Source organism: Charadrius vociferus, unplaced genomic scaffold, assembly GCF_000708025.1.
Source record: "Charadrius vociferus isolate BGI_N301 unplaced genomic scaffold, ASM70802v2 scaffold974, whole genome shotgun sequence".
NCBI classification, from domain to species: Eukaryota; Metazoa; Chordata; class Aves; order Charadriiformes; family Charadriidae; genus Charadrius; species Charadrius vociferus.
In genome coordinates this window covers 281,118-304,815 of record NW_009648063.1, presented here as the reverse complement: position 1 = coordinate 304,815, position 23,698 = coordinate 281,118, and the positions used below count along the sequence as shown (strand labels likewise).

General features: G+C 43.1%; 1 protein-coding gene across 1 annotated transcript; it reads right to left on the bottom strand.

Annotated features, from left to right (window-relative positions):
- Nucleotides 1-5,533: 5,533 nt before the first annotated feature.
- On the bottom strand, nt 5,534-21,081 carry RNF20 (ring finger protein 20, E3 ubiquitin protein ligase). The gene is made up of 19 exons (XM_009883810.1): nt 20,883-21,081; nt 20,581-20,748; nt 20,319-20,466; nt 19,979-20,161; nt 18,645-18,763; nt 16,572-16,718; nt 16,311-16,388; nt 15,893-16,012; nt 14,434-14,613; nt 14,103-14,238; nt 13,317-13,438; nt 12,589-12,986; nt 11,860-11,977; nt 10,110-10,259; nt 8,932-9,144; nt 7,697-7,822; nt 6,487-6,627; nt 6,029-6,130; nt 5,534-5,799 (listed from the first exon to the last, which is right to left on the bottom strand). Exons 1-19 carry the CDS (start codon nt 21,009-21,011, stop codon nt 5,623-5,625), a joined length of 2,955 nt encoding a protein of 984 aa, XP_009882112.1. The 5' UTR covers nt 21,012-21,081; the 3' UTR covers nt 5,534-5,622.
- Between the last annotated feature and the right edge of the window lie 2,617 nt (nt 21,082-23,698).

The following is a 23,698-nucleotide window of genomic DNA, read 5'->3' as shown; positions in this document are numbered from 1 at the left end:
CCCCCTCCACCCTCCTGAGTCCTCCTCCTTTCATAACAAGTTTCTCATTCTCCTGGCAAATATCAGCCATTCCCAAGGGACTGGAGAAACAAGGAGCATCCAAACCGCAAGAGCTCCTGGTTCCTCCACTTGACGGTACAGTGAGGTTCCCACTTTTTTAGCCCTTTCTGTGCATTAATTCAAAAAAGGAAAAAGGAAAAAGAAAAAAAAAAAGGAAACTTAAGCTGCTCATTGGAAGCATGTCCCTTGTTGGTATGTTTTTGTTGTAATATCTATGGGTCTAGTCTCCGCTCGTGTCAAGGCTCCTTATAGTTGCCGCATTACGCCAGGTGCTAGTTCTGTGTTGGCAATCCCTTCCCTCATAGCACAAGCTGTGGTTTCACGAGACAAATTCTTAGTGGCGATCCCAGTACACACCATTCCCTCATCTCTGCCAGCACAAATGCAGACGTGGCTGCTCTGTGACTGAGATAAAGGAACTCACACAGCCTAAAAATAACTTGGCAAAACCCAAACCACCACCTCTGTCTGCTTCTGAGCCCAGATTCGGCTTCAACTCCCACCCAGAGAGAAGCCATGCAAACAGCTGCACCGGCAGATATGAGGGGATGGGTTCATGGTGGCACAGAGCAAGTATGAGGGGAAGGGAGGAGTGGCAGTGCTGTAAATCACTACCACCAAAGGCGAAGTACTTACCAATGTGAAACTACTCCATTAATATTCTCTGTCTTCAGTTGACAATAAGGTTCTTTCTCACAGCTGAAGTGACATAAAGGGGCTCTGGTCCATGATTTAGTCTGACACCAAGCTCCCGCCAAAGTCAAAGGCAGTGGCCAAATCCTCCCTGTGGACCAGGGCTCACTGTGAAGGAGGACGAGAGTTGCAGTTGCAAAGGCAATGTACTAAGTGAAGCTCTCTCCCACCTGGATGATGAGTAGAGGGGAAGGAAGGGTAAGCTGTTCAGCATCTGAATAAATAATGCATCAACCCAACTGACTGTGTTATTTAAACAGGATTTCTATGAATTTTTAAACAATACTTCCCAACACATCCCATATGACAGAAAAAAAAGAACATTTGTAACGTTGGTCTCCCAGACGTGTCACCAAAATAATTGTTACCCTTTCTGTGTCTCCAGCCACCTGTGTGAATGTTGCCAGGGGTGATGTTCTCACCAGGTATGGTTTGAAGGCTACAGGCAGATCTCAAACTGTATTCTGGGGTTTGAAAAAGGCATTTTACCTTTCTGCACCTTTTACCTTTGAAAAACACTTGGAAATGAAAAGCTCTGCATGGACCACTAAAAGCTGATAGCAGTGATACCCAGACTAATTAGCCACATCAAGAGGAGTTCATATTTTATTCCCTGCTCAGTCCTTGGCTTCTCCTTTTTGGTCAGCAAGTGCGCTTCTTCCAATACAGTCAGTAACACAGGAAAGAGTAATTAGTACATAAAACTGGAATGTGGGATCCAGAGCCCTGCACATCAGATAGGTCTGAAAGACCTAGGATGTCCCTTCTTTCCTTGCTCCTGACAGGGGACATGGCTGCGGCAAGTCACTTAGGTTGCTTTATTGCCTTCTGTTACCCTCCCCTCCTCCCTCATTTAGATAATCAGCTTTTGAGGAAAAGCTTTTTGTTTGTGTAGCATCCAGTACCTTACAACCCCCAACATCATTTAGCTAGAACACATGAACAGTGCTCTTTTCATTATTATGAGACAAACACAAGGAAAAACGTATTCCAGCCAAATTTTATCAGTATGTTTATCAACAATTTGTTATGTCCTTATCTCTACATGCATAAGCCTAGAAAAAGATTAATTTAAAAAATAAAGTAATTTAAAATGCTAACGATATCTTAAACAAATATGTATGTTTGAGTTCAAAGTTCCAATCCAAACACCCAATCTTTCAACAAATCCCTCTTCATTTAAAACAAAAAATAAGTGAAAAAATATCAACCACCTAATAACGTTAAGCAAAAATCTGGATTTCTGGTGGGTACCTTAGGGGCTACTCCCATGTCAAATGCAGAATAGGGATGCTCCAAATTACTGCAGCACCAACTAGAAACCTTTTGGGAGAAGGACCAAGTTATTGTTGCCCAACAGAGACACATTTCGGCATATTATTTTCTTATTCAACTATTGATCCAGCCTGATCCCTGTCTCCCAAAGGAGACAGGAAAAAAAAAATAGGACTGCTATAGCCTTCTGTGGGGTGGGGATTATCACACACATGTACACGGCATAACCAGGGAGAGGACTAGCTATGACGAGAAGATGCACTGGAGACTGCAGGTGGTTCTGGCCTGTCCATGTTGTTGGGTTTCATGTTTAATTCCTCCCTCCTCAGACCAAGGAACTTAAATTCCTCAGGGATTTCATCCTGTCCAGATTCCACAGAGCCCTGGCCATATAGACCATCATGTAAGGAAGCAAAGCCCACAGGGGAGAAAGCAAAAGAGGTCATTGCTTACCAGCAGGTCAGTGGACTGGAAACAACACACTGTCCCTAGGACTAGCTTGATCTTATGGGAGAGGAGGGCAGGAGAACTGCAGGACAGCAGTCAGTTCAAGCACTTTTCCAACTTCACTTATCGCAAGCAGAAAATAACTTCAGCTGACAGATTTGAAGAACCACAGATGGGTTCTGGATCAAGTAAGAACACAGGCGATGACTCTCCTGCTGGACACAGCGTCACGCTACTGACACCAGCTGGCCTAGGCTAGTTCTCAGATTTTTACACCCTGCACAAGATGGCTAGCAAGAAGGAAAAATCACAGAAAATTTCCAGACCTTGCACCTTTATTTCAGTCTGACCCATGTGCTATTTTGGATTTAAAGTTTAAAAAAAAAAAAAACCAAAAACAAAAACAAAAGCAAAACCCAAACAAACACTCAACCCCCCCAAATCCCCACTCTGTAATACTTTCAGTTCATTGTTCCACATTAATTCATTCTGGTGACGATTCACAATTGTTGTGTTTATAGACTGTCTTGTGATAGCAATGCTTTCAAAATCCTACTCATTAAGCATAAAGATTTAAGCTGAACTCTTGCAAAACCAGTCTTTATATAAAAATATGTACCTACACACACATTGTTAGGGCTAGAGAGACTTTTTCTTTCTTTACACTTAATTACTATGGTTCAGACTGAATTGAGATGGATTTTGGTAAAGAATACTTGTCACCCCTTCCCTTCTTTTACTGCAAAATACTTATGACAAACTTTTAATTATTTCCATTCATTTTCAGTGGCGCCCAGTGATAGGACGAGGGGTAACGGGCACAAGCTTGAACATAGGAAGTTCCATCTTAACATGAGGAGGAGCTTCTTTACTTTGAGGGTAGTGGAGCACTGGCACAGGCTGCCCAGAGAGGTGGTGGAGTCTCCCACTCTGGAGACATTCCAAACCCTCCTGGACGCTGTCCTGTGCAACATGCTGTAGGTGACCCTGCTCTGGCGGGGGGAGGTGGACTGGATGATCTCCAGAGGTCCCTTCCAACCCTCACCATTCTGTGATTCTGTGTTTCTGTGAATTCTGGCAAGTCAAAACAGACCATCTAAAATTTTCACTGTTTCTCAATGTTTAAATTACAAGCACAGAAAGAAATTTAGTCACTTCCAAAATTAGCTTCAAGGACTTCCTGATCTTAAACTAAAGTATTATTTTAAAATACTTTTTTTTTCTTGCTAAGGAAAGAGAAAATAGGAGTTTCCAAAGCTCGTCTGTGAAACACATCCAGAGTGTTTCAAATGCTCGTTTCCTACCATGACTAGAGTGAATCCAACACTGCCATATACACACAAAAGTTTCAAGCTTGACTTTCAGTAGATGCGACTTAATGACTGGGAAAGTGTAAAGGGGCTTTGCACTTCTACAAGGGCTCTTTAATTCTGATATTGTTCACAGCTGTAAAAGTCTGCTATTACAGCAAAGCTGCTCAAACACCCAGTTTGTTGGTGAGCCAGGTCCTGGTTTTGATGAACAAGCATTTGTACCACAAAACCTACCATCAACATTAGTATTCCTAACGCACCATTCTTTCTCCAACTTGACGTCACGAACTGTAATCCAGGGAGCAACTTGCAGTGAAAGCAGAGAGGGTTCTGCTTTCATTTCTTCTACGCACACTGTAACAGAACTTAAGGCATATCAGCATCCCAGCTTCCCCTTGCAAAGATAGGGTCCCGTGTTCCTTCTCATTTCTCAGGATTCATAATAATGTACAAATTCCATATTTTCTGAATGTTTTCAGAAAGATAAAAATAATAACGCATACTGTAAGACAGTCTGTGATTAATTGCTTTCACTTTACTGTTGTTTCTATTAATTCCCATGGTTAATACAAGAAGCTAATACAGATTTTATGGTCCAGGGAAGGGACACAGATGAGACAAACCTCTGACAATTGAACCTTCCAAGAAAATTAACTTTAGAGGAAAAACACTATGCCTTATGAAGGAATGTTGTAAATAAATGACTTCACATTTTCATTTCAGGAGCAGACGTCAAATACAGCCTTGCACTACAGGGAGCATAGAGACTATAACCTATGTGATGGGCTTTCAAAAAATTCGCAGCAGCCATGACAAAATAACTGCATAAATAATCCAGAATCTTGGCCCTTCTGTTGTGTCAGGAATAAGGTAATGAAGATACAGCCAAAAGAACAAAGGCTGTTTTAGTTGACCATTTTTCAAAGACACAGGAAGAAATTAATCTCTCAATTTTAGAAGCTTAAAGCTTGTGAAAAGTGTTTCCAATAACTGGGCAAAGGACAGAAGCACAGAGAGTTAGTACCAGAGACAAGAAAAACAGAAGAATAACCCAGACAACAGCGTTTATTAGATTTTGTGTATTACAAGGTTAATCTTTGTGGCAAATTTGCAACCAAGTAAGCCCTACAAATTCTTTTCTGGAAACTAAGGACAATGACAGATATGCCTCAACCTAGGGAAAGATGTCCACATCAACCAGAGTTCATCAGCAGAATTCTTTTTCCAAAGATTCTCCAACATCTTACCTTTGTCCTCTTCCAGATACCAAGATGCATGTTTGCTTTTGGGGGTAGGGAGGATGTTTACTAATGCACCAGCCTTCACAGATTCTTGCCCTGACTGAGGAAGATACATGTCTAAGGAGTCACTCCACTGAAGTCTACAGATGTACCTGTTCATTCCCATACCTTTAACTGGGAAACTACTCACTCTCAGAAACACTACCATACCTTGATGGGATTTAATTATTAACATCCAAGCACACTCCTCAACTAAATGCCTCATTTATCACTTGGTGTACCACTTACAACTTCCATCCCATCAAGGCAGAACTTCAATTAGATGCTCCCAACTTGGCAGTGTGAAAGTGATGGCTGGGAAATGTCCTCTCAGGCACAAAGAATCCACAAAAACTGAGGGCAAGAATAGAAGAAAAGGGACAAGAAAGGAATCAACATCCAGAATCTGTTCTTTCCATACCCTAACCACACTTTCCAGAAGAGACTGCAGATCGGCTGACAGAAGCACTGACTGCCCCAAAGGTGACAATCACAGAAAGTGAAGGAGGGTGGGTGGTCAGCATAAGCGGCAACTTTCCATCACTCCGGTGGAATCAGCCAATGTAGATCCTATGGAAGTCATTGGCACCAAAGGCAGCGTTGCACTTGGGGCACTTACGCTGCCGGGTGTCATAGCGTGTTTTCACACACTCAAAACAGAAGACATGAAAGCACTTTGTGAGAACAGCATCCTTTTTGCGCATGTTACAGCATGGGCAAGTCAGGCGGGCCTGGAAGACAGAAACATTATAGTGAAGGCCGACTGTATTGCATTAGCTATGTTAAAAGATGACTGAAGATGAAGGTCCTTCCATTTCTCATAAGGAGAAGGTGGTTTCTTCAATGAAAGATAGGTCTACAATGCCAGAGTACAGACAAGAGACGTCAAATACTGAAAACATGACTACACAGCCGTATGACTAGAGTTAAAGAGGGGAGCTGATAGAGACAGCTACTCACCTTGTAATCCTTGATTTCTTCCATCAATATCTCATCACAGTTGGGAACCATGTCAGGCTTCTTAGTAGTCTCCAGCTTCCTGCGTAACCTAGAAATATCTTCCTGCATAAAAACAAAAGACCAAACAAATCAGCAGTATATTCTCTGTCACAGCTTCTTCAGGGACCAAAGAGAACTAGCACCTGGTCAACACTGCACATGGCTAAGTCACTCCACCCATACTTTCATCCCCGATAGTCCAACAGGCTTATGACAGATTACATTATCATTTGGCGCCATGTGTATTGTCAGTTATTAGTGAACAAAACCTGAAAGAGGAAAGCTCTGATGAAGCTGAAATTAAAGTGAAAGTGGACCCCGAAAAAAGTAGTGTAGTTGAAACCCAGTCTAAGCTCAATATACAAGCAGACAGACACCAAAGCCGACACATATTGAAGCACTGTGCGTGAGGTACATACCTCAGCCCTTTTGAAGTTGAACATCTCTTTCTCTCTAGTTACTCTGTTTTCCACAATCTCATCCTGGAAGTCATGTAACTTCTTCTGAGCCAGCTCTAGCTGGGCTTTCAGATCATCTGCAAGCTGGGCTGCATCCATAGCCTGAAAAAGAAAACCAGTACCAAACATGAAAAAAGAGCTCTAGTGATTTCTAGTCCCTCTGCCTGGCAATCCAAGACTGCTCACAGAATACTCCTCAGGCTGCTGGACATCTATTTTTTCTATCTAATTTTGGTACTTCCAAATGGAATAACTGGATTTACTCTCTAAACATTAATTCAATGGCAAAATACCTCATCATTAGCAAGTTTTAATCATTTAGCTTCAACATTCCTCTTCAGTAAAGCCAATCCCTGTCACACTGCAATGCATGTCACTTAGAAAAATACTAGTGACCACATAATCCTCTTCTTGTTCAAGTTATTTTCACTCTTCCGCCTTCTACATTTTCTCTACTGAATTGTTTAGAGGCAGTTCTATAGCTGAACTAGACAGAACTGCAAGACTAGTGTTAATTTTTTAATCATTTTCTCTCTTCACCAGTTCACTTTCTAACTGTCCCTACACCAATAAATCTTAGCCAAGTTCCCTCAATACCACAGATTGTGATCACTAAGCACAAGTGACTGTGCTGAATTCCCCATCTCCTCTTCACAGTGATATTTCTGCTTTCCCTTCTGTCTGTTTTAATGTCATTCCTGCCTTTCTGCTAAAGCTTTAACAACAAAGGCAGTAACAACCATTAAGACTTACTCTGACTTTACTCATAACAGACCTACTTCATTGATCTTAGACATTTGTTTACTTTAACATTCGCCAGCCATTTTTTCTTTTACTTACCCCATCTTTCCTATAAAAGCTTTGAACCCAGTTAACTTCATCGGGCTGCTGCCTCTTCTTTCACAATACATTTCCTTTTAAAGGCACCTTACTTGAGCTAATCAGACTTTCACAAAAACACCTATGATCTGCTCCTCCTTACCAAAGGAAACATCAATCTACAATACTTTAATCAGAACTCTCCGCTGTACTCCTCAGTCTTCTGGCATACCAGTCCAAAACCAGGGAGTATCAGGCTCTATAAAACCAATGAGAGTGAGGAGTCTTCTATGCTTCCCACAAGACAACAACTCCATCTTACAATCCAAGAGGAAATCAAGCAATCACTCACCTTGCGTTTGTTCATTTCCAGGGCCTGTGTTCGGAGACCTAGTTCTTTCTCGCCTGTTCCAATACTGCTTTGCAGTAAGTGTTCCTTTTCCTCCAGCTTACGTACAACCTGCAGCTGGGCATCCACCTTGGAAAGGGAGAGAGGAGGTACAGAAGGGCTGAAATGCATGCTCTGCACATCTTCAGAGCTGTCATTAAAGCTGCATGCTAAAACTATTCCTACCTCCCCATCACCAAGGAGTACTTCTTCAGCTTCCCTTTTTCTCCCTCAATAGACACACTAGCAGTCTAAGAGCTGTATCCAGACCTCTCCAGTGAACACTTTAAAACTTAGCAGTCAAATCCAACAAAGATGTCTTATTTTTTGGAAGGTGGCTTAGAGAACTGCTGAGAGGCAGTGAACAGTTCCACCTTGCTTGCAAGGATAGCAGAATATATATGTAGAAGTACCACTACAACAGGATAATGACTTCACACTTTCCTTCCTCCTCTTGCTTTCCATAGCAATGAACCTGTAGTACATTTTATACTCATACAGCAGTCTCTGTTTCTTCCTACGACAGGTCCCTTTGAAGTCTCATGCAGCATACCTATGCTGATTAGGGGAACATTCCCTCCTGTACTGATTTTGTCAGGGATACAGTTAGTTATCTTCATAGCAGTTCACATGGCACTGTATTTTGGACTCAGGACCAAAACAGCACCAACAACACACTACTGTTTTAGTTACTGCTGAACAGTACTTACACAGCATCAAGACCTTCTGTGTCTCATGCTGCCTACCAGCAAGTAGCTTGAGAGTGCACAAGAACCCTAACCCAAACTGACCAAAGGAATATTCCATAACATATGACGCTGTGCTCAGCAATAAAAGCTGGTGGACAGGAGGAAGCTGGGGGATGTTCAGAGTTATGGCATTTGTCTTCCCAAGTAACAATTACATGTGGTGAAGCCCTGCTTTCCTGGAGATGACTGAACACCTGCTTGCCCATGGGAAGTAGTGAATGAATTCCTTGTTTTGCTTTGCTTCTCCGCACGGCTTTCCTTTAATTATTGAATTGTCTTCATCTCAACACACCAGTTTTCTCATTTTTGCCCTTCTGATTCTCTCCCCTATCCCACTGTGGGACAGCAAGCAAGTGGCTGCATGGAGCTTAGCTGCATACCAGAGTTAAACCAAAACACCTCTACCTTCCCCCATTAGTTCCGTTGTCCTCTCTCCTTCTCCCAGGTTACCTGTGTCTTCAGTGTCAAAACTTGGTCTGCCAGCTCCTCCTTCTCCTCTTTCAGCAGCTTGTGGATCTGGTTGGACTTGATGCGTTCTGACATCAGCTTGAAGTTGGCATCATCCTTCTCCCGCAGCTGCTGCATCAGGCGGATGTTCTGCTCCTGCATGTCTTCAAAGGCTTGGCCTGTGACATCCATTTCTGACAGCAGGGCCTCCTCCTCCTGCAGAAGAATCACAGGCTCTGGCAAAACTGTCTCCTGTACCCCATACAATGACCCTAAACATTTTACTCAGAGACACCAACCCTAGCACAGATGAAGGAAGATGTCTTGGTATCAGAGAACAGCATCTTCCCAGCAACCAGAAAAAAGTGTTCCCTAGAAGTCTGCATCACAGCAGAGATGCCCTGAATTAGGTGTAAAAAAGAGATGGTCATTTCTACAAGCATTCACAGACTGTGTCTTGTCTGCTGGCAAAATCAGCTATGACACAGTAGTTGCCAGAGCTGGGCAGCAACTAACTTCCAATTTCAGGCAGCTAGCTGAACAGCCGTCATATACATGTACCAGGCAAAGAATTCTACACATGGAGAACTCAACAGCTTCCAACTAACAGGCTGCCAAGCCCCTTAAACTCACTGGACCCACTTCAGCATTAAACGAGTAAGGGACAAGACAGAACGCTTTTGTACTATAAAGAAAAGAATGTGAATTCTAAAAAAAGAACATGTCAAGTCCTGGTTTGCCTCTCCCCTACTGAGGTGGTCCTGCTCTCTTATCATTAAATGAAGCCCTTTTCCTGTAATAAGGTATGTCACGGTATCATGCACATGTATTAATGATATAAACTGTGCAGATAATACTTTTAAAAAGAAATTGCAACCTCCTCCCCTAAAAGCTGATCCAGCAATCTCTTCTCTGTGCTCTTCACCTAGCCCACAAACAATTAAAATATTCCCCACTACGCCCACCATGAGCTTTGTGACACCCTGGTGTTGTGGGGTGGGTTTTTTTTGATAGTTGCTGGGTTTTTTGCTGGTTGGGTTTTTTGCCCTTCGATAAACAGGGACAAAGCTCATGTCTCTGGCACATACAGAGACAGAAATTCCTTCTCTCCTGGCTGTAACGTGCAGGCAGTCCCTTCCCAGGTGCTCCAGCCAAGACAGAACTCGTCAGAAACTTCTCACCTGCTTAGCCATGGCTAGTTTCTTCTGTAAATACTCAATTTGTTCCTCCACTGCTCGGATCTTGCGGAGGGCATCCTCATCAGCCATCTTTTTGCTCTCCTTTTTCTCCTTGTCTTCCAATTCTTTCACCCTCTGCCTCAGTTCTTCCAGCTACAGCAAAGACAAAATAGAAATGACACTAAACACAAGAATGTGGCCTGTACATTGCTAAGAGCCTGTTTTCCCCACAATTCTCTGAAACACTGGGGAAACCACCTTCAAAGCATGGGAAAAGAAAACCCATCTCATCTTGACAGGACAGTGTATTACTGGCAGATGGACCATTAAGATGGGCTGTAAGCCTAAGATCTTGTTTTCAAAACCTTTGAAAATTCCATAGCATCTTTTATCAGAGTAGGAACATCAGTCTCTTGCAGTTGTATACGTAAGTGTACATGGACGGAGAGCATCTGCTCCTTTAAGAGCATCTGGTCAAGGACCTTTTTCAATTCACAAAAGGAAAAAGGAGGGAGCCATAAACAAAACATGTAGAGACACAAACCTGACAGACAAATGGTAAGGGAGGCAGTGATAAAAACAAAACTTGGTCACAGTAACTGATGAGAGCATGTGACAGCATGAGAATGTTTATTCCAGCAAGGTTATCTGACTGTGTACCCTGTCAATTGGGAAACTAAGCAGGAGGTGACAGGGGGAGGAAACCTGAAACAAAATATACAGATACACAGACCTGACAAAACAAAGGTGGAGACAAACACAAGAACCAAACATCCCCAGTCACAACAGCTGATAGGATACCAAGAAACTACAGGCACCACTTCCAGGAAGATCAACCTGGACTTTGCAACTGATAACACTGTAAACCAGGGGTGGATCCTGGACTGGAAGGGCTGTGGGAATCGATAGAAATGTACAAACCCAGGAGAGGTGTGGAGGGGAAGAGAGGGCAAGGATCAACAAATTTGGGTTAGACGGAGATGAATAGAAAAGGAGCTGGTCACATATAAAATAAGGGTTGTCAGTACATGCCTGTTTCGCTCAGCCCTGCATATGATCACCACAGCCTGTTCTATCTTCTTGTATCTTCTTCCTATTTTCTTAACTATCTCTGTGTAATCTAACTCTCTACCACATGTGTACATGTGCTGCATGGAGTAAGGGCTAGCTACAGGTGAGACCTGTATGTGAAGAAGGTAAGAGGGCCGGGGATCACAGGGGTATCAGACAGAGAGGCCGTGCTGGTACTGCTGGGATCTGCGACTGTGTGTGCACTTGTGAACCTAGAGGGCATTATGCATACGCCTGCACAAGCGACATTCTATCTCTGCCAGCTGAGGAGGAGGAAGGGGACTTGCCTGTTTACGCTTATGTTTTGTTTCAGTCCTATACGTATGTGCTGTGAAGGCAGCACCTTGTTTATGGCAGTCTGACTGGCCAGGTCAGTGTCCTCTGTGCGTGCATGTCTCTGGGACATTTGCTCAGGTTCGCTACTGGTGGAATCTGCAACTGAGAAAGCAGTATCCATGTCCTTCAGCCTGGGCAAAAGGATCATCCCTTCCCAGAGGAGGATATCCCAAAATCTGCCTGTGCATCGCCAGAACATTCCAATCTCTCTGCTAATTGTCAAAGATTAGAATAGGAACACTCTCCAGTTTTGAACAGAAAAAGGACACAATTCAGGTGCAGAGTATCTGAAAAGAAGTATTAAGTAACATGCTAAAGAGAAAAAGAGACAAGAAATGAAACTTACCTCAGCTTTTGCCTTCTTCTCAGCTGCCATCAGCTGCACTTTGTCTCTCTGCTCTTTGGGGGCAGAGCGGTACATATCTAGCAACAGTTTCATCTCCTTCTGGCTCTCCTGGGCCTTCCTGGTGACAGGGAGATAGATAACTGTGAGAACACAGCAGGAAAGCTACGCTGTTACATATCCAGCATGACAGTCAGAGCAATATTCTCCTTATCTCCCACATGGCACGCACACGGAGTCATCCTTGGCTCATCTTACCCTGGTAATGTAAAATAGCCAAAGAGTACAGGCTGGAGCCTGAAAAGAAACATGTTCAGGCACGCATGGGTTGAAAAGCCAAGAGAAGTGGGGACGAAATATGTACCCTAATAGTAAGCAACAAACTATGAATCTCTGCTTTGGTACTGATCCAAGACACGGAAGACTACTGTGCCCTTTATTAATAAGCTGCTGCTGTAAAGCTTTACACAACTGTTATGACAGTAACAAATAAAGATTACTTGACCCACACTATGAAGTATCTGGTTTGGTAATTCATACTTTAGGATGTGGTAGGAGAAATGTTACTACATTGTCCAAATCACAATCAGATATAGAGGGTGCCAGAAACCTCTCACTTCACTGAAGCTAATCTCATAAGAGCAAGCTACAAGTCACCTCACACGAACACCACTCTTGACTGAGTAGTGTGGGCGCTACTCAATCAAGAAAAGGAGGGACAACAACTCTTACTTGAGCTCAGCCTTCAGCTGCTTGATCACTTCAGCCTCCTTCTTTCTTCCATCTTCATGCTTCCCTTTCTCCTTCTCTTTGGACTCTCTCTCCTTCTCAGATTCCTTCTGCTTCTGCTTTTCCCGCTCTCGTTCCTTTTCCTTTTCTTTCTCTTTCTCTCGCTCTCTCTCTTTCTCCTTTTCCTTCTCTCGTTCCCTCTCCCTCTCCCGTCTCTCTCGCTCCCGTTCCTCTTCATCTCGCCTGGCTTTCATTTCATTAACATCCTCAGAAGCAGCCTTGGGGACAGACACTTGGGCAGAAGGATCATCAGGTTCCTGCTTGATCTCTGGAGGTTCCTCCTTTGTGTCTTCAGTGCTGGACTGGGACTGTAAGAGAGCACTACCACTGCGAGAGCGGATCTGTTGTGGAACACCAAGAAAGAAGACACAGAAGAAAACAAACCATTAAGTTCTTAGCCAGAAATCTACCTTAACCCCCCTCCCCTCATCTTCCCAGATCCATGCATGCATGCCCTCTCTATAACTGCTACTACTTTCCATGGAGCACTATACAGCTACAAAGGAAGACCATTCATTTGGTAAGTGGAAGCAGCAGAGTGTACAGCTTCATCAAAAATTACATTACATCCTGCATGCTGAAACAGAAAGGCTGACACTGCAGGCGAGGGTGATGGCATTCCCTCTTCTCTTAAGCTTTCTGCTCTTTTCTGGCATTTCGTGCTCTGATACCTTGCTCAAATCAGATTGGGCCTCTCTCAGTTTGCGCTTGTATCTTAACACCTCTCCCTTCAGCTGGTGGTTGTGATTTTGGAGGCTGCTGATGAGATGACGCATCTCTCGATTAATTGGGCCTACAAAAACAGAAACACAACTGTAACAAACCAGACTTTTGCCAACCTTCTGCGAGGACTTTCATGGAGACGAGAAACAAGGTAAGTGACAATGATAAAGAAACAAAATAAGACTATGATCATTCTGTCACAAACAAAGCAACGGAACACATTCGCAGAAAAAAGTCATGCCAGGTTTACATGCAACTGTAAGTCCTTGCAAATTCCCAGTCCTAATTTCCCCTTTAACATCACTTTTTCCCCATGTTCCTAAGGAAAATGTGTCATGCTACAAAAAAATCTCTATCATTTAAATGCTACTTTAGAAATAACTTCATTTCCTGTGATGAAATCTGAAAATTACTGGCTTCCTAGCCAGCTTGTCATTCCAGACTTACAAATGAATCCCCTCAAAAGTAATTTTTAGTAATGCTAAATACTCTGACATAAACTAAATTATTAGCAAAACGTATGTATTCTGCAAAACCTGAACAGAAGTCTGATAGCATGGAACTGGCCTTCCATAAACACATGAAGAGCTTTGTTTTTTGGGATAGAGACCTGCCAGAATTAGTACTTAACAATAACAAAGAATCCAGCCAGGTGTTTTACTGCAGTGCAGCCTCTAATGGGCGTTGAGGGGGAGGAGGGAGTTGTTTTCAAGCACAGCAGAAATCCTCCATACCTGCTTGTTCATTGGCAGCAAGTGTCTGTTCAAACTCTATCCTCAACATCTCATATTCTTTGCGGACTTGTGCCAGGGTGTCCTCTAGCTGAATCACCTCTGTGCGTAGTTTCTTGTGAAGGCTGACCTCGTCCCTCTGAGAAGTAAGAAGGGGACAAAACTTGGTGCTGCGACCTTGGAGTATCTCTCACCTCATTAACGTGAGGTACCAGCACAAATGAATTATTGCCAGGAAGACAAATTTCCTGAGCATTCCCACAGCCACCTAGACCCAGCAGTGATGGTCAACGGGATGACAATATTCCTTAGTCTGACAGAGCAGAGGTGCTACCTCGATTAGTTCCACCTGGCGCTGGTGTGTGGTGCGGGTGCCATGAAGCAGAGTGCGGGCCTCATCAAGATGTGCCTTCAGCTGGAGACTCTCATTATACAAAACAGAAAATTGGGACTGCATGCAACGATATTCTGGGGTCTCCTTCACAGCCTCTTCCACTGCTCGTCGCAGCTCAACCTAGTCAGGACACAAAAAAACACCACAGAAAGAAAAATTATCTCCTTGTTTTTGGCATGTATTTTGCAAGGTGGAACAGTAAATCAAGCTGCCACAAGCAAAGACAAAAGTAGAACTTTAATAGAATTTGGTGCAAGTGATATGGTTCAGTATCTATTTAAAAAGTCAATGCTTTCTCTGTATACACTAGGCTGTTTCTCCTGCATAGTCACATGACAAGAGCTTCTGATTCTCAGGTTCTGCAATAGTTTCTTTCAAAGATATGAGCTTGGAAAACATGATACACCTCTTCAATGGATTTACTGTAAAACCATAATCACCTACATCAATAAAGACAGATGCATAGAAAAGTATGATAGAAAACAACAGAAAATACATGTGCAAGCAGGCATTACATTAGCTTTCTACCAGTAAGAGACACAAAGGATGAAAGGAAGAGAAATAAGAGAAAGTAGAAGTACCGAATCTGAATTTTCCTTACAAAAAAAAGCTAGCAAATGATTGTGATTACCAGCATTGAAACAGACACATATATACACACACATAGAGCCTAACACTAATTAAGAGAAAAAGAAAGTCATAAGCCAAATGGTGTTTCTCTCAAAACAAACTCATGTGGATAAACAGAATTTAGAGAAGCCTCAAGACTGTCATCTCTGAAACTTAGGTTTATCAGCTCAGACATTTATTATAACAGGCTAACAGATCTGTTGATCACTAAGATAAAATTTGGATTATTCTCTATATCACATACTTAATTACTATAGAGTCACAGCTTTTTGTGTTACCACCTTTAACACATAAGAAACTCACACGCTGTTTCCTATCCATCCATTCTACCACACTGAGACAGATTTAAATTCACTAACTTTTTTAAGAGTCTAGCTCTCCTACGCAAGTTGCCTGATTTTTTCAGTTCTCTGGCTCCACTGGCACATGGCAGGGGGAAGGTGGAAGAGGGGTCAATATTTGTAAAGAGGTGAAATTAGTTTTAACTAGACATCATTAAAATGTGTTGAATAGATCAGAATGGAAAAGAAGAAATAAGAAACCACAACAATTTCCAATGATCACCACACGGTGTCACTAATGCACTGAACTGCAAGCATAAGCCACATAAACTTGCTAAATTGTACCTTGTACAAAATATAACCCAGCTAAAGAGCAAGCACAGAATAGAACAGTATTAATAAGGTCTTCCAGAGACACAGTACAGCAAGACAGAAGGCAAACAATCACGCAGAACACTTTCATCCTCAAACAAGTACAGATGTCTCACCTTGAGTTTTTCATTCTGGGTTGTTACTTCCTCAAGATCCTGGCGTAGTTCCTCCAACTCATTGAGGCGATTTCCAGCAAGCTCTTTATTCTCTTCCAGCTCTGCATTCATCTCCTCAAACTGTTGGGGATAAACTGCTTGTAAATCCTACTGTTAAGGTATCTACTGAGGGTACTAATTAAGTAACTATTTATACAGTAACAGAAATTACAGATTTAACAGTCAGGTAACATTAACAAGTAAGACAGTTTACTTTCGTCAGATCTGTTTCATAAGTAGGAAACTGGCACACAGACAGAACGGCTTGACCAGAGTCACCCAGATTTGTAGCAAAGGAGGTATCTAAATTCTGTTCCAATCTATAGCTGTACACACAAGCACTCCTTAACTTCATTCTTAACCAAGCTTCTGGCATTACCTTGCGGGCGTTAATGGTGATTGTACCGCCATAGAGGCTGCTCCCAGCTCCATACACCTTATAGCCTTTGGAATTTACCTGCAAAAAAGGCAAGAGATTCTATCAACGCCCAATTAAATGCTAAAACTGCTGATATAGCATATTCAAAACCGAAAACGTACACTACAGATTCTCACTTCTCACAGCAAAGTACCATAAACTGATGTCACACAGCTCAAACTACAATAATTTCTCTGGTTTCCTGGCAAAGTTGGTGCTTACCCGTTCCAGAACATCTGCTAAGTGCCGGTTGAGCCTCTGCTCCCTCTTGCGTATCTTGTCAATATCCCACTGAAGGTCATCAATCATAGTCTCCAGAACAGACACTCGAGATTCTGCTGTCTCTACTCTCTCTTGCAGCTTGGAGAACTGCAATCAAGAGTGTTTCAGGCAGCATATTGAATAGATTCAACATTTTCTGAGACTGCTCAGTATTAATTTTTCTCTTATTCATCATACTCTGGATTGATGTGTTTTCCACCTGCCTTTTGCTGTGGCGACAGACTGCTCAATGAACTATCCTGAATTTTACACTGGCTGAATCCCAACACAGTAATGAAAATAAGACAAAATTGAAAATGGGAAAAAGTTGGTAATATCTGGCAGAGTACAGAGGCAGCCACCTCACCTTATTCAAAGGCACTTTTTTAAAATCTTTTTAATTGAGATGTTACTATATTTTACAGACCACTGAAGTCCTTGATGGTTTAATATCACTCAAGGCTAGCATTAACACACATAGTTATCAAAGGAACGGAAACCTCTGAAATAAATGCTGCCAATAATGCGAATCTCTTAATGACTGGGATCATAGAATCATAGAATGGTTTAGGTTGGGAAGGGACCTTAAAGACCATCGAGTTCCAACCCCCCTGCCATGGGCAGGGACACCTCCCACCAGCCCAGGTTGCACAAGGCCACCACGTCCAGCCTGGCCTTGAACACCTCCAGGGATGGGGCCTCAACAACCTCTCTGGGCAACCTGTGCCAGTGCCTCACCACCCCCAGAGTGAAAAACTTCCTCCTAATGTTTAATCTAAACCTGCCCTCTTCCAGTTTATATCCATTCCCCCTCATCCTATCACTACATGCCCTAGTAAAAAGTCCTTCCCCAGCTCTCCTGTAGGCCTCCTTTAGGTACTGGAAGGCCACAATAAGATCTGCCTGGAGCCTTCTCTTCTCCAGGCTGAACAGCCCCAACTCTCTCAGCCTCTCCTCACAGGAGAGGTGCTCCAGCCCTCGGATCATCCTCATGGCTCTCCTCTGGACATGCTCCAGCAGGTCCATGTCTTTCTTATGTTGGGGACTCCAGAGCTGGATGCAGTACTCCAGGTGGGGTCTCACAAGAGTGGAGTAGAGGGGCAGAATCCCCTCCCTTGACCTGCTGGCCACACTTCTGATGCAGCCTGGGATACGGTTGGCCTTCTGGGCTGAGATTGCACATTGCTGGCTCACGCTGAGCTTCTGGTCCATCAGTACGCCCAGGTCCTTCTCCTCAGGGCTGCTTTCCAGCCATTGCCTGCCAAGCCCGTATTTGTGCTTGGGATTGCCCTGACCCAGATGGAGGACCTTGCACTTGGCCTTGTTGAACTGCATGAGGTTGGCTTGGGCCCACCTCTCCAGCCTGTCCAGGTCCCTCTGGATGGCATCCCTCCCCTCCAGCTTGTCTACCTCGCCAAACAGCCTGGTATCATCGGCAAACTTGCTGAGGGTGCACTCAACCCCACTGTCCATGTCACTGACAAAGATGTTGGAACAGTACAGCTCCCAGTACTGAACCCTGAAGAACACCACTCGTCACTTGTCTCCACTTGGACACCAAGCCATTGACCGCAACTCTTTGAGTGCGACCGTCCAGCCAGTCCTTTATCCACCAAGATCATCTTGTAATTAATGTTGTTACACTATCATACATGACCCAGAGAAACCAAGGAATTTGAAATTACAAGGATGTCACATCAGGTGTCTCAGATGTTTCCATAACCACCTTAGCATCACCTTACCACTTCCTCTGCTCCATTTTCTTTAAAAATCAAATCTATTCAACTCACTGGTCTGGTTATACTCTTTCATTCAGTGATGTAACAATCAAATCAACCTAAAGCACACAGAAAATCTATGTACAGTTCTCCACAAAAACAACCGTTTCCATAACCTTTGTTCAGAAGGCAACTTTTAGATCTTGTTGCTCCTGTCCCTCTCCAAGGCAATAACCTGCTTTCCAAACTATGGTAACCACAAATTATTCTAAGCAGGACCTCAAAACAGATTGCTTTTTCTCTCTTTTTTTAATACCTCCTGAGACATGATTCGGTGCTTCTCCTGAAGAACATCAGCCAGCTCCTGCAGCCGTCCATTTTCATGTGACAGGTAGGTATTAAGCTCCAAGACTGCTTCCTCCATCAGCGAAATATCTGAAAGATGCATAAAGAAAAGGAAATTAACAGAAATCAAGGAAGACTCTTTTTAATTCTTAAACCTCAAAGAGAAAAAAAAGAAACTAGAAAAGGAAATTTCTGGTTTTATATTCTGCTTACTGTATCTCTCCAGCAGGTGGTTCCCAAGGGTCTGATCTTCAGCCACACAGATATTTGAATTGCATTCACCAAGCAAAAGGCAGTTTAACATGCTATACATTCCTGATTGTCACTTACCGTCCCCTAGTGTCAGGAATCATTCAATATCAGAAACACACAACATGCCCTCGTAACTCAGTGACAGCCTAATGCAGGTCAAATTAATGCGTAAACCTGCTACAACAGGTGGCATAAGCTAATATATCAGATGACAATTAGAGCAACTGAGTACTGGCTCACACTGCACTAATGCCAATACTACTACAGAGATCAAGACTGACAACTAAAGCTAGTAATGCTTTGATACACCAATGCTAGACCTGCCAGCACTCCCTTATCAAAGTATATAAAACACTATGGACAGAAGGCAAACCAAGGATGAATTGATGTTCCGCCTAAATTTTCATACCAAAGATTAAAATTCTAACCTTAAGCTAATGAAGTTTTTCAGAGAGTCATCTGAGTGTAAAATGAACCTGCTACATTAATTTTCAGAAGCTAGTGGTTCAGCTTTCTTCTGCAGAACTCAGAACTGTTCAAAACAGACAGCTACACCAAGCACACCAAGACATTAGACGGCTACCATTTTGCTCAAAACTCAGAGGAAACTGAGGAGCTGGTCATTCCTACACCTTTTACTAAAGTGCAAGTGAGGAGTCCAGTATCAGTTTGCAACACTGATTTCACTTCTTCATGTGTCAGCATGAAGCCTTTTACGCAGTGGCTAAGGATAGGTGGACAACAAGGTTGAACTGTAATCTGTAACTTTTCAGGTGCACGAACACACTACAGGCAGAAACAGGCCTTTCCTTAGCCTAATGCACTGGGCAGAGTTCTCAGCTTTCAAATTCAGAGGCATTTATAATAGACTTCTAGCATATAGTACTAGCCTTTATTAGAGGTTTTAGTTATTAAGAATTTAGAAAGCTACGCCAATTTATTTTGGAAAATAAATGAGCACAAGAAAGACGATGCTTTAACACTTGCAATGCAGAATCATGTCTAAGCTGTGGGTAGATGAGGCTCCTTAAGCATCAGCCACCATGGTCATACCTCCACTATTCAGCTTGTGGGACAGCACATCCACTTTCTCCTGCAGCTTGTCATACATTGTCACAATCTGGGCCACAGCACGGCGGGAGGACTCTACACGCTCCTGCAGCTGAGATTCTATCTCCTCACTAGTGCTGCTGGCTAGAGTGGCCAGGAAGGAGAATGCCGGCTCCAGTCCTTCACCTGGGAACAGAAAGAGGTGCAACAAGTAAATGTGCTCTGGCAGGCAACATATTGTTGGTACACAATCAGAAAGCCTCTGTTACCCTTTAGAAAGGGACATCAATATTGTCCACAGTCGGAACCCATCTTTTCCACTGTCCCCAGGCAGGTGTCTCACCTCGTTCCCTCTCATCTTTACGCTCCTGATTACTGTCCGAGTCTGGTTCAGGCTCTGGTACCACCAGCGCTTTTCTTTCAGACAAAAGGTCTCCAAGACCTTGGTCCAGGTCAAAGCGTTTAAGGATGATGCGGATATTTTCATCAAACTGAATGATGGGACAGGCAAGACAAGAAAAAGAATGGCTATGAATAAAAGAAGTGCAGGGAAACAGAAGAGGCAAGAGAGTAGTGCATATAAAATCACAAAGCATGTTACTAACCTGATTCCAGTATCGATTGATAATCAGCAGAGAGGCATCATCAGTGGCTTGCCGACGCTCCAGCTTCTCAATGTGTTCCCGTAGCTCATCTTCAATGGCTTGCCGCTGGTCCAGCATCTCTGCTAGTTTCCGGTTCTTGGTCTGTAGGGTCCGGATGTCCATCTCCTCCTGTGCAGAAGCACAAGTCAGAGCACATTCCACAGACGCCAGATCATTTTGCTCATAGAGAAGGCAGAGGGAGATTTTTGTTTCCAGATGAAAAAAAGCAGGAGGTTGCATGGGGGTGGGCAAAAAAGACATACCGTTGAAGAAACGCCACCAAGCTTAATAGTCTCCACTGTTGTCCCTGAGTCTTCAACCCCCGCCTTCTTCTCTGGAGGTGCAGAAGGGCCAGGCTCTCCAGCTGTCCGTTTATTGCCAATTCCAGACATTGTGGCCGAAGCATATATGCTACCACCTTCTTTAAGTTCTTCCTGAACATTAAAGAACACTATTAAAAAAAAAACAACAGCAAACATACACAAGCAACTCAATTTAGGGTTTTTAACATACTGACCCATCATGGTAACAAGATGCCCAACACAGTACAGACCACATAACTCAGAAGGTTTTGGAAAATACTGGTCAACCATTAAGTCTTAAAAGACACCACTGGGATTAGCACTGCAAACAGCAAATTGATGGGCAAAAAAACCCAACTGCTCTGTAATGTTAAAACAGAAGCACTATACCTTATCGCTCTCTTTGGAAAAAAATCTTCATGCAGGTTCAGTCTCTGCTTTTTTGATCTCTCCCTCTGTATTAATAAAAATGATCTGGGTTAGACTTTAATAAACAACCGAGACTGTGTATACGTGGCACCAGTTCACTTCATCCCAACCAAACCGTTATTATTGTATCAACATTCAAAGTCAGTTAAAGCCAAGGGCAGCAACACCTTGAAGATGAGCACTGTCAGAGCTTACACAGAGACCTTACAAATCATACAGAACTGAAGAGCAATTGCAAGCCAAGGCTTGTAAAGACCATTGTGAAGAGTTTTCCTGTCTATCAGGACAGACACAGGCAGACATACTTGAAGAGCATTTATCCCCAAGTTAATGCAATCTGAAAAGCTCTGGACTACAAGTTACAGAATCACAGAACAGTCGAGGCTGGATCTCTAGAGATCAGCTGCTCAGTGCTCCTGAATAAAGCAAGGTCAGCCAGCACAGGTTGCCAAGGGCCTTGTCAAGTCAGCTTTTGAGTATCTCCAGAGACAGAAACTCTGCAATGTCTCTGGGCAACCTATCCCAGTACTTGATGACCCTCAGCATTAAAACCAGTTTGAACAGTATTTCTTGCAGTTCCCCAAAATATTATTTAGTAAAATAACAAAATAACAAATTTAGTAAAATAACAAATCCTTAAAAGGTTTCAAAAACAAATATAGCGGCTAGTGCTGGAAAATGAAAACAATTACATCCTCATTAGACATAAGTAGTATTCTTCTCCCATATTCACTGATGCTACGCCAACCCAATCGGCAGATCTCTCCCTACCTCTAAAATAAGTGAAACACAGAAGTAAATGAAATGCATACCACACAAGGAAGATTTGCATTGTTCCACTTAAATCTATAATGGCATTTACAGTTAAACTAAGGGTTACAAACTGAACCTGCCAGTTCTTATGTATTTGCTTTACCTGACCAGTTCTATTGAAAGTAATAAGGCTACCGTATTTTTAAGATTAAGCTAGTACACCGCTTTGCCAAATCTTATAATTTAACAAGCATTTTAGCTTGGCATTGCCCTTTACCATATGCAAAATATTATAAAGATTATTTCTAAATCACACAATCATACAATGGTTTCGGCTGGAAGCGACCTTAAAGATCATCTAGTTCCAACCACTCTGCCATGGGCAGGGACACCTCCTACCAGCCCAGGTTGCTCAAAGCTCCATCCAGCCTGGCCTTGACCACCTCCAGGGACGGGGCATCTACAACTTTTCTGGGAAACCTGTTTCAGTGCCTCACCACCCTCAGAGTGAAAAATTCCTTCCTGATATATAATCTAAATCTACCCTCTTCTAGTTTGAAGCCATTACCCCTCATCCTCATCACTGCCCTCCCCATCACTACACACCCTTATAAAAAGCCCCTCTCCAGCTTTCTTGTAGGCCCCCTGCAGATACTGGAAGGCTGTCAGGTCTCCCCGGAGCCTTCTCTTCTCCAGGCTGAACAGCCCCAACTCTCTCAGCCTCTCCTCACAGGAGAGGTGCTCCAGCCCTCTGGTCATCTTCATGACCCTCAATGAGTTACTGAAATGAGTTACTGAAACAGCACATATAGTGTTCCTGTAACCAGTCTTTTAATATAAGTATTAAATACATCTCTAAATTAAAAAATAAACAAAGACCACTCCTGCTTAACCATTTTGCTTCTTTTAACAATAGAATTCAGCGCACAATGGTTTTACCTAGAATGACTACCCCATTGGGGAGCAGTGGGGGGAAGCAGCTGTCACTAAAAACATCTGCTACCTATCAGTCCAGCGAGTCACCAATGACTACTGCCTTTCAGATTTTCTGTCCAGACAAAGTATTTCTTCCACTGCCTCCTGACAGCATTCTTCACAGCTCTAGCTTCCCCTGTCCCCACTACTCACTTCCTCACATGCTGTACGCCAGGACCTGTTTTCATGACCACAGACCCTCTCTTTCCTTTAAGAGCTCAACCTTACCCTCAGTCCCAGGCTATTAACATTCTTCTATCTTCTCTATCCAAATAGATCACACAGACTCATCAAAGATTGACTGTCCTCCCCTACCAGGGACTCAGCTTCATCTTAATCCCTCTCTTATGGTTAAAACCCGCTTACACAGAGACCAATATATACCTCCCTGGGCACTCCCCACACCTACCACTGGCAAAAAGTCATCTACTCTGACCACCATCAATCACCAGCAGAGAGCAAACCTTCCAGGCCCAACACCTGGCCACTCCTCTACAACCCATACCCACCAACCATGTTCGAGCCCTTTCACATGCTTGTGGCACCTCTTGTCAAGAAACCTTTCAAAGCTCAGCATTCAGCATCCTACACACACTAGACACTCTCTACATTTTTTTTTT

Coding starts and splice junctions, on each gene's coding strand:
- RNF20 (XM_009883810.1), bottom strand. CDS start 21,011: ATGTCTGGAATTGGCAATAAACGGACAGCTGGAGAGCCTGGCCCTTCT. Junction 14,614..15,892: donor CCCAGAATGAAAAACTCAAG/GTGAGACATCTG, acceptor TGTCCTGACTAG/GTTGAGCTGCGACGAGCAGT. Junction 6,628..7,696: donor TGGAAATGAACAAACGCAAG/GTGAGTGATTGC, acceptor TTTCTTTTTCAG/GCTATGGATGCAGCCCAGCT.